Source organism: Mercenaria mercenaria, chromosome 3, assembly GCF_021730395.1.
Source record: "Mercenaria mercenaria strain notata chromosome 3, MADL_Memer_1, whole genome shotgun sequence".
In the NCBI taxonomy this organism is placed as follows: Eukaryota; Metazoa; Mollusca; class Bivalvia; order Venerida; family Veneridae; genus Mercenaria; species Mercenaria mercenaria.
In genome coordinates this window covers 81,083,811-81,094,544 of record NC_069363.1, presented here as the reverse complement: position 1 = coordinate 81,094,544, position 10,734 = coordinate 81,083,811, and the positions used below count along the sequence as shown (strand labels likewise).

Genomic DNA, 10,734 nt, shown 5'->3' with positions numbered 1-10,734 from the left:
ATTTGAATTGTACAGTTTAATAAAAAAATACATCATTTGATTTGTAAAAAAATATCCTTGAGGATAAAATTACTTTTAAAGGAAGTTTAAGAGTAATAAAAATAAACATTCTTGATTAAATATTATCCTTAATTGCTAATCTTTAATTATGAGGGCTAGATCTGTTTGATTTTTCAAACTTTTCGGCTACAGATATTAATTTCAATTTTATATGTGCGATATTTATATCCAGGTAAAACAGAATGTCCTGCAAAATTTAAAAGAAATAACAAAAAAACAAAACGTTGATTCAGTTAGTAACATGGGATATAAGCGCTTTCATACATTTTACAAAAACTATCATTTAAAATCCTTGTGAAAAATGTCTTTGAATTACTGAATCATTATGACAAAAACATTCCGAATAAAGTTGTAATGTGCGACATCGTCCTTTTTCATCGTTTTTTTTTTTTTTTGTTTTTTTTTTCTTGCAAACTTGCAATTTTCCAATATACATTTCTTTTCGCTGTCGTCTACACACGGGAATATCTATTCTCAAATATGGTCGGTGGTTTTGATCAATATCAAACCGCACACAATAAAGGATAACATTGTGAAGTTAGGTTTTCATACCTGTACAGGTACGCTTACTGTTTCATTTTTTACAGAGTCAACATCCAGATCAATGTAAATTATTTACACAACAGATCAATATAAATTATTAACGCAACAAAATCTCATGATTATGTACAGGTATTTTCTATATGAAACATTGAAGTTGTGTTATTTTTCTCCTTTAAACTTTTCCATTTTTGTATTTTTTGTTAATGTTAGTTTACACAAAGTATTAAAGAATACATAAGAAAGAAGTTGAAAAGAAAATAATACTTATGCTGTAGCTTGCCACACAATAGCGGTAAAGCATTTATCAATACAACACAATCTGTGAAATCTTTCTAACCAAGACGTTTTGAACGGGATATTTTGTATGTGTATTATTTTAGTCTTTTAAAAGTAGACCACACATGTAAAATAATAGAAGAAGCGGTAACATGTTCATACATGTATATACAATAATAATGACATTTACGATTACACAGATCTATACATCGTCATCATAAAAATCAATAACCTCATGATTGCATGTTAGCTAACTACCCGGTTGAAACTAATTTAATTTAGATGACAAGAAAATGCGTTAAACATCATTGTATGTCATTGCGTGAGAAAGCCATGATACATTCTTAAAAAGTATTTTCCTATTGCGATAAACGGTAACTTTTAAAATAGCCAAGATATCGTAAAAATATGTTAAAACCATTTTAATGATTAACTGGATAAGTCAGTCAGTTTGCCTTCAAAATACGCATTACATTTCGTTCTATTACTAAAATGATCAAAACATGACAAATTTACATTTAGCTGTTTCAGATTTGATATCTGAAAATATATTATTGAAATTGTCAATGTCATCAATAATGACAAGTACTGATGTGTCAAAGTTTCATTACCGGGAAACATAAATTAAAATTTGATCTACTTATTTTACATCAAAAGGAGCACACCAGTGTTGCTTAGCGGCTTTCTTATTATCTGCAACAAAGTCCACTAAAGACGTTAGGTCTCGCAAATGTTTGACATAGAACAAATGCCTGTCTACAGGCGAGGAGACGTATTTCGTTAGCTCTTTCATCCCTTCTTTCGAGAATGTTCCTGTCATTAGTCCGTACACGTCAGCTACCTCGTGCAGTTCTTTCACAGCAGCCAGAGTCTTAGCACGATTGTTTGAGCGGCCATCTGTGAGAATCAGTACTTCTCGCTTTACCAGTGATTTATCTCTAGCACCTGGATAGATATATACTAGAATTTATTTTTGAATTAGCAAACATCCAGAACCCAAAGGCAATTTGATTTCAACCATTAACAACATCTAATTAATTTATGGTATCCGAAAAAAGATTTTTTTTTTGTCAGAGTGACATAACATCTTCCCTGTAATACATTGAAGAAACTTGGGACAGTATGTCAAAATTATGATATTAATAGTAGGATTTTGAAGTTACTTGTTAGGAATATATATGTTCATGACAAAAATAATATCACGTGACAGACACTGCAGATTGACATATATATTAAAAGTAATACATTGCCTTTATTTGACTTGAATAGACTGACAGCTTGTCTAAAAGCTGAGGCAGTATCTGTGCTTCCGCCGTAGTATTTAGCCTTAGCAATGGCTTTCTGTATTTCGACTGTGGTGCTGTAGTCATCAAAGTCGAAATTCTGAGTCACACTGCTTGAAAACGTCAGCATTGCAGCCTGGTTGTGCTCATAAAGCGATGTAGGCCTCTTGTCAAATGGTCCATTTAAAGGGCACAGCAAACCAAATAGTCTGCTTATTTCAGAATTGGCTTTCGTGAATCCACGACGGCCGATGCTTCCCGAACTATCCATAATAAGGAGAAGGTCCCTTACACTACCAGTTGTTCCTGCTTGTCGGCGAACACGATAGTTACCAGTGGGTCGGATAAAATATGATTGAACATATTTTGCGGTAACATTGACACTAGGTACCGCTCCTGAAAAGTAGACTGTGCACTTAGCATCGATTAGAGGGCAAACAATACAAAATCACAGTTGAAAAGAAACAATAATGAATAATTACGAAAGTTGTCCAAACTGTTGTTAATCTGTATATATTTGTAACTTTGTTCAAATTCAAATGCAGTTTTGTACACAAATGACTTGAAACACATAATCTGTCACAATCGTTTTGAAAGTATAGAATTAAATGTACATTTGATATATCTGTAGTTACACATTGTACTTTCGAGCTGTTTGTTTGACAATTACCTATGTATATGACCTCTTCAAGCTCCGGACACTTATTTCCAGATCCTTCGGGATGTTGAGTAATAGTTCTTGATCGGCTTTGTTGACCAAATCCAAAATTGCCACCCCATGCTGACCATTGTGAGACTTGACAGTCAACATCATCTCCTGATTTAAGTTAAAATATTATGTTGTTTATATATTGATGAAATAGTGTTTTGCAGTTAAGCAGACTAAGAAGGCTAGCTCCTAGCCTAGGGTATATTATCTTTATTTTTATTTTTAAATTTTAAATGCAGCACAGCCAGTATAAATCCTACGCAAAATGTAAAGGTAAGGGTGGATTTTCCGGAAGCATAGAGCACTTCAAACACAACCAAGAGCCATGCATCGCAAAGTAGGCCCACAACAAAAAGACTGTAACGGAAGAATATAACAGACGGGTTGCTTAAAAAATCAAACAGCAAGTACATTTTAAAAATAGATAAAATGGAGGAGGTTGTTAGGGAAAGTGGAAAAACGCTACCGCTACTTTTTATATTGTTTTCAATGATAATTATTTTCTTATACTTTTGAGTAACGCACTTATGGCATCTAGAGATGTCAATGCTCATGAAAATGATATTTCCATGTAAAACGTGTTTTTAGTTATCAAAATAATTAGCAAAAACCTAGTTTATCGACTACCTAAACTATATGGTATCTACGAATACAGGTGCTACGACAAACTCCTTATAGAGAACCAGCAATGATGCATTTGTCTTTAAAAATAACCAGTCGAATTATCCAAATTAAGAAATGGCTTTACTTTCGAATAATAAAACTGAAATGGGTTCATTACTGCTTGTTATTTTGTTGGGTTTCGAAATATTTTTCAATTAACAGATATTTGCAATATCGCTCGCGTTAGAAATATCATATGGTAACATATTATATATATTAGCTTTGTATCGACAAATATCTACCAGTTTTGCAGCGGGGATTGTGTGCATCAGGAGAGCAATCACATTACTCGTCGGAAATGAATACTGCTTATACATACACATTTATTCTTTAGCCTGAATAAAATTGAAATTATAATTTTATAGTTAATAATCTTCAAAACCGTCATGCACACAATATGAAATTTCAACATCAATATCGGAAAAAAATATTGACATCTGAAATTCTATTATTTTCATTATGATTATCTCTATTCATTCCATTTAAGATTATAACGGTCATTTTGCTTGAAACACAAAAGGAAAGGCGCAAGAGTTACTTTAAAACCGCTTAGTGACAACATGCAGCTGTTTTAACGAGGACCGCGTGTAGTCAGGGAGAACTCTTCTTAAATGACGTCGTATTAATTTCGTCTGATGAATATAATGACCGAAAAGCTGATTCTAATGTTAAATGTAACAAAATACATGCAATTTATTAAAAGAAAATTGTTAGCAACTGGAAAGGAGAATTAAGAAATGAAATATTGTTTGATAGCGCAATTTTACCAATCATTTTCTACAAACACTCCCTAAATATTTTCACGCAGATTGAAAAAAAAAGCACTAAAATTACAAAATGCTTACCTTGTTCCTCCACAACCGCTGGACATGGCTGCCCACCATCGGATGGGTAACGCATGACTTGTCTAGTTCTTGTCTGTATGCCGTAACTGTTGGTTTCACTCCAGTTCGACCATTGCGTGACTAGACAATCTTTGCTAAAAAGAAATGTCTGTACAGCTGGTACACCAAAGAATATCAACGTGAATTGAGCGCAAAGAAAAATCATATTCAAGTCTATCTGAAACAGTTTGCTTGAATGAAATAGTTATAATGTGCAAAATGTTTGATATCGACGGTTTTTAAACACCACAAGTGACACTTGTTTACAGGTATTTCAATTTTTCCTCAAAAGAAAACCTTGTCATTGTATTATTTCATTTTCTTTCTCAAAATGTTTTTGTTACTGATTTGGCCAATCGTTTTAAGGTATTTCAAAATGACATAAATATTTTTGTTTTAACTTACTGTTATATCCCGTTAGGAAATGATTTTTTTCGGTGTTTATGCGAAATGAACGACAGAATAGGATCGGCAAATCCGTGAATCGCGCTAACGATTCATTTTTAATTTGCCCAGCCTATTCTGTCGTTCATTTCACATGAACACACACAAAAAAAAGTTCATTTCTTATATTTACATTATATTTGCTTTCCATTTGTAAACAAGATTATATTATAAATTTCACACATTTTGTTGCATTTAACATTAGAATCATCTTCCCGGCCATTCTGTTCCCCAGACGGAACAGCTGCTACGTCATCTAAGGAACGTTCTCCCTGACTATACGCGGATGTGGTCAAAACAGCGGCCCATTATTTCTATGCAGCGTTGATGTAACGTCCGCGCCATTCCTTTTGCTGTTCATGCGAAATGAACGTCATAACTTTTAGTGGAAATGAATAGGGCGAAAGTAAATATTTCTTCATACTTACATCCTAAATTTGAGACCCACTGACAGGTTTTAAATTTAAAGTCCTTGAATTGAAATTTCCAATTATGAGTTTAAAAGGGAGCGGTGAATGTGAAGCTCATGTCACACTGCCAGTCGTCTTACATATGGACCGGATTTTAGGAGTATGAATATACTGTCGAGCCAAAACACAAACAGCTTAAAAAGATAGAGCAGAACAATTCAATTGTTTAGAAATTTAATATTAGTTTGAATTTTGGTTTACCTGTGTTCTGATTTTGTCTAATTTTATCAATATGATGCAGTGCACAAAACATAAACTCTCCTTATATTTTCGGGGTCAAGGTGGTTCAAAAAGTAAAATAGTTTTGTCCTGGTATCACAGCTAATACATTTTGTTATAATTTTGCAGAATATGTATTTAAACATTGTCGCGCGCAGTGCCTGCAACCATATATCCTTCAGGATCAATGTCAAATAAGCTCAAGATGCCATCAATATTTTTTTCTGGCCATAATTTCATTACTTACATTCCAAATTTTGTGAAACTTGGCACAAAAATCTATCTTCAGATTATACCTAAGAGTGTTTGAAATTAATCATCCTTTTGCTTTCAAGATTAAGAACATGAGGGTTTAAAGGAAATAAAACGGGGTTATAAAATAAACGGAAAATGTGTCTCATTCACATTTGATCTTACAAACACTGTAGTTATAACTGTGTCTATTATCTTATTAACAAGGTCAGTTGAAGTAAGAAGTTTCCGGGCCAAAAATACGTCATGGATTGTACCACTGTTATATACACACTGTTTTACTCACATCACAGAATCAGAACTGTAAGATTCGAACAACGATCTGCAAAAAATATAGGACACCATTTTAAAGATGAAGAACATTCAAATTGAATATGCATACTGGAATAACTACATTATTCTAAACACAAAATTCATGAAATATATCAATACATTATAATACCAGATATACCAGGGGCCGTATTCATAAAGCATCTTAAGTATAAGTTCTGACTTAAGTTGAAGATTTTACTTAAATTTTTGGTGATTTCAGCTTAAGTGTAAGTAAAAAGCTTAAGTCCTATTCATAAAACAGCTTAAACTTAAGATACGTAAGAAACAAATCATAAGTCAGAAAACAAAATGGCGTCGTGAGTACGATTAAAGTGTTGTTTTTCAGATAAAAGCACTTTAAACATAATTGTGCATGTTGTATCTGTCTGAAATTAATGGGTTTTTTTTTTAATGTTTTCGTCCACAATTAAAGCCAAGAATTACTTATTAAGTTGTTTTATGAATAACAAATATACTTAAGTAAAATAAATTTCTTACCTAAGTAATACTTAAGTAAATAATCAATTTCTTATACTTATACTTAAGATGCTTTATGAATACGGCCCCAGATTTATACAGTACCCATTTCATGATAAACTTGACATACAAAGACAGCCACTCGGGACAGCACCAAATTCATCTTGTACCAGTAAAGATCCAGTACAGACCCAGAGCGGTCTGAACAGAGGGAGAGAAGCCCCCAGAATAGAGAGATAGGGAGAGATTACTTTTGTTTTAAAACAGCAAATAACAGATTAAGACCTCTATTTAGAACATCTTATTGTGTACTTTTCATGTAAAAATTCACTAGATGTTCTCAACATAGAAATCATGAAGATGTGCAAGGTATAATTTATTTTGTTTATGACACGGGAAAGAATATGATACATTTACAAAGCTGATTCTTTTTGGAAAAATGGATAAAGACTTGTGCTTATATTTGCGCAGATATAAATAAACAAGCAGTGAAGATGCAAATAAATACATCGGTTTCTTTTGATAAAATCTAGATGTTATCAAAATGAAACACAGTTTAAATACCAAAAATATCATACAAAACAGTTTCATAGTTGGGGTAGGCTCGTTTAAGGCAAACTGAATTTTTTCAATATGCTAATTGAAATAATCAGAAAAAAATAGGAACTGTCTCTGTCAATTTAATATTGCATTGTGCATGAGGATTTTGCTTTTCCATATAATGCTTGTCCGTGTTTTCAATTGTTCATTAAAATTTTGTTTCGTCTGTTTAAGGCTTAGAGCCATTTTTCAACAGCGTTCATGCAGTTATATAATGGCAGTCACTTAACATGGCAATGCGTGTTCCTTAAATCTGGACAAGCTTTAACTGTTTTTCAAATGCACCTGCTATCTTTTATATACAAATGTAGTTAATTATAGGTGGAGGACGAATGATTTCAGAAATTACATTTTCTACCAAAGCGGCATAGGAAACATACACTTACCTGGAGATCTAACTTACGATTCCACGATTCATAGCTCTTCCTGTTCAGCTAAGCAGGCGGACGTTTCCATGGCTTTTGATTTTCCTAAGGCAAACTCAAGAAGTGATGAGTCCCATACAAATGTGGTGGAGTTCTCAAACACATGGACGGACTGCTATCCGAACGCTGATTGTATCCCGAATATTTCAGATTCATTATCCCGCCATTAATACAATACCGGAGATCACATAACCTGGGGAGAAATTATTTTTGTAGCATTTCATAAACTAAAATGTAGACAATTATATACTTTATTCGTGTAGAATAATACCCAATTTCGGACTGCGACTCGATTGTATTGATGAGTTGCTATGTAAAAGAGATAAGTCTGAGTCTTTTATCTCGCAACACGCCTAAATCGTCCATTCTTCCACATAATGGAAAGTTTAGGATATTCCTTGACTTTAACTCTGGTTTTCATGAAACAGGCACTTTTTCCGTGATATTATAGAACTGTGGTGTTCTTGTTCTTATATAAGGCAAACAAAAAATATTACTTTCCGTCTCTGCACTTGAATTAAACAAGTCCGATGGAGTTCATATGAAACTGCGTAAAAAATATTGAAATGTATTTTAACAACGATGGTATTAAACTATTTTCTTAATCTTGCAACATCAAAAACATATCTCCTTTTGTTATATCTAAATTTATTTAAAAGTGTTTTGTGCCATTTGACAATTATTACATTTCACTTGGCCTAATTTCATTGAAATCGCAATCTCTTTATAAATTATCAAAGTAAGTTTTTAAAACATTGACCAAATGTAATTTTAAAATGCTTTGCAGCTTATAATTATTTCTATAAAACACTACAATTTATTGAATGAAGTCTTTGAGTTTTGAAGTATTGTGTACACTCATCGCATGATGTACGAGGTTGTAACTACACTTCGAATTTCTACTAACCAGACATTTTTAAAGTATCAATTATTTTAGGAAGTGGGGTTACAGGTTTATAATGTATAGCTAGAGTAAACTGATAATGTAAATAGAGCGGTATCAGTAATCTATGGATCCCTGAAATGCGTGCGCAATCTCACAATTGCGCACCGTAGGATCAGCATGTAAACCATCGTTCAGTAATTAGCAATATATGCATACATAACATTATGAACAAATAATTATCTTTATCTGTGTCAGATCAAGCGTCTTGTGCATTATTTCTGGACTAGTTTTTTTTTCGTAAACAAAATTACATTTCTTTTATTATTTTACGGTTTTTCTTAATAAATTTTAATGAATCGGAATAATATAATTTTGTATGTATTATGGAAACGGATTTTTTTATATTTTACATTTTACAAATACAGATGCAAAACCTTATGCCACGCTGAAGTGAATAAAATCAATAATCTCTGTTCACCCGAGTTTGTACTTACGAAGGACACGCTCTGGCGAAGTTCCGGAGTAGGTTAAGTACCTTAAATATAAAAACTACATTTATGATGTATCATTCCTGAATTTCTGAGCAGTATGTCCAAGTCGGAAACGTTTGAATTATACTGTCTTCTATGTTAATACAACTCTGACAAAAACGTAGACATGTGTTTCAGTCTTTGAATGCCAATGGTTAAATGCAAGAGAAAAAAAAGATATTGAAACACAATTTCAAAAACCTATAAACAGTTCTATATTCGGTGAAAATTATTTTTGAATAAATGTAACGAAAAGCTCTATATTCGTATAATTTTTGAATATAAAGTCGTGTGAATATTTAGTTCCCCCAAGACATTATGCACATCTCTACAAAAAAAATGAACACTTATTAATAAGATGAAACACTGACGCAGAATTATGAATCATGTACAGAAATACTCAAAATTATAGCTGTTCGTCGGATATATCATAAATGTTGATTACTTTGACTTACCATATGGCATCCTTTATAGAATTATTGCCATATGAATGGTCGCATCAAAGAATATAAAATCCGATTCCCTGCTGTTAAAGTAACGAGATTAATGATAATGATCTATATTTAAGAAATGAAATGATTTTTTTTTCTGTGTTCATGCGAAATGAACGTCAGAATAGGACCAGCAAATCCATTCATGTTTAATTTTCCGATCCTATTCTGTCGTTCATTTCGCATGAACACCGAAAAAAATAGATTCATTTCTTATATTTACATTATATTTCCTTTCCATTTATAAACAAGATAATATTATAAATTGCACATATTTTGTAGCTTTTAATATTAAAATCAGCTTGCCGGCCATTCTGTTCAACACACGGAATAACTGCGACGTCATCTAAGGAACGTTCTCCCTGACTAAACGCGGACGTCGTCAAAACAGCGGTCGCTTATCCCTATAAGCAGCTATGACGTAAATTTCGTGCCTTTCCTTTTGCTGTTCATATGCAATGAACGTCATAATTTTCAATGGAGAAGAATGGGGCGAATGTAAATATATCATAATGTGCTAAATGAGCCACCTAAAGAGGTTACGGAACTCACCACATGTAATCGCTAATCAGCTACAATCATTACCATACCATTGAAATGAGTCGGTGATAATTGGCGTTTTCTTTTTTCTTTTTTTCATTTGACGAATTTTGGAAGTTTCATATTTCTTTTTAGTCTCATCAATGTACAATATACATGGAATAAAATCATGTTCTCGTGGTAAGACATGTTGTACGTAGAATTTACATATAACTAAAGTGCATTGGAATGAAATTACTACTTATAGCGTAAAAGATAACGGAAGTAATGTCCAGTATTTGCAATAATCATGCAAAATTTTGTCTAAATGTATTAATTGCAATGTCTAAATCGTAAGAACTATAAAGCTATATTTGCAAGTATTGTAAACCTTAAATAAACCTCGTTGATAGCTTGAGAGCGCCTTCTTAAAACTCATGTTTGTAAAACAATAGTAAGACATTTACAAAACAATGATTACTGCCAGAGTTGTGGGAGGAGAGGCTCCTTGTTTCATACAAATGTTTTTCATTAAAGAGTCTCACCAAGACTTTATGAATAAACATAATAATCTATAATTATGTATGTGTTTATTACAAGCAGAAAATCTGCATTTTAATATCATGTAAGGCATGTAGACATATAATAGCACTCTGCCGTGTTCTATAAATAGAACACACAGAAGTTATAG

At 32.6% G+C, this 10,734-nt stretch overlaps 1 protein-coding gene across 1 annotated transcript; it reads right to left on the bottom strand.

Annotated features, from left to right (window-relative positions):
* Positions 1 to 390: 390 nt before the first annotated feature.
* On the bottom strand, positions 391 to 4,661 carry LOC123524270 (uncharacterized). Its single transcript, XM_053539043.1, has 4 exons — positions 4,380 to 4,661; positions 2,833 to 2,979; positions 2,130 to 2,558; positions 391 to 1,824 (listed from the first exon to the last, which is right to left on the bottom strand). Exons 1-4 carry the CDS (start codon positions 4,582 to 4,584, stop codon positions 1,520 to 1,522), a joined length of 1,086 nt encoding a protein of 361 aa, XP_053395018.1. The 5' UTR covers positions 4,585 to 4,661; the 3' UTR covers positions 391 to 1,519.
* Between the last annotated feature and the right edge of the window lie 6,073 nt (positions 4,662 to 10,734).

Excerpts from the sequence above, each read along its gene's own strand:
- LOC123524270 (XM_053539043.1), bottom strand. The coding sequence starts at position 4,584 with ATGATTTTTCTTTGCGCTCAATTCACGTTGATATTCTTTGGTGTACCA. Across the intron at positions 2,980-4,379 it reads AGCGGTTGTGGAGGAACAAG|GAGATGATGTTGACTGTCAA; the intron begins GTAAGCATTTTG and ends AACTTAAATCAG. Across the intron at positions 1,825-2,129 it reads TCTATTCAAGTCAAATAAAG|GTGCTAGAGATAAATCACTG; the intron begins GCAATGTATTAC and ends ATATCTATCCAG.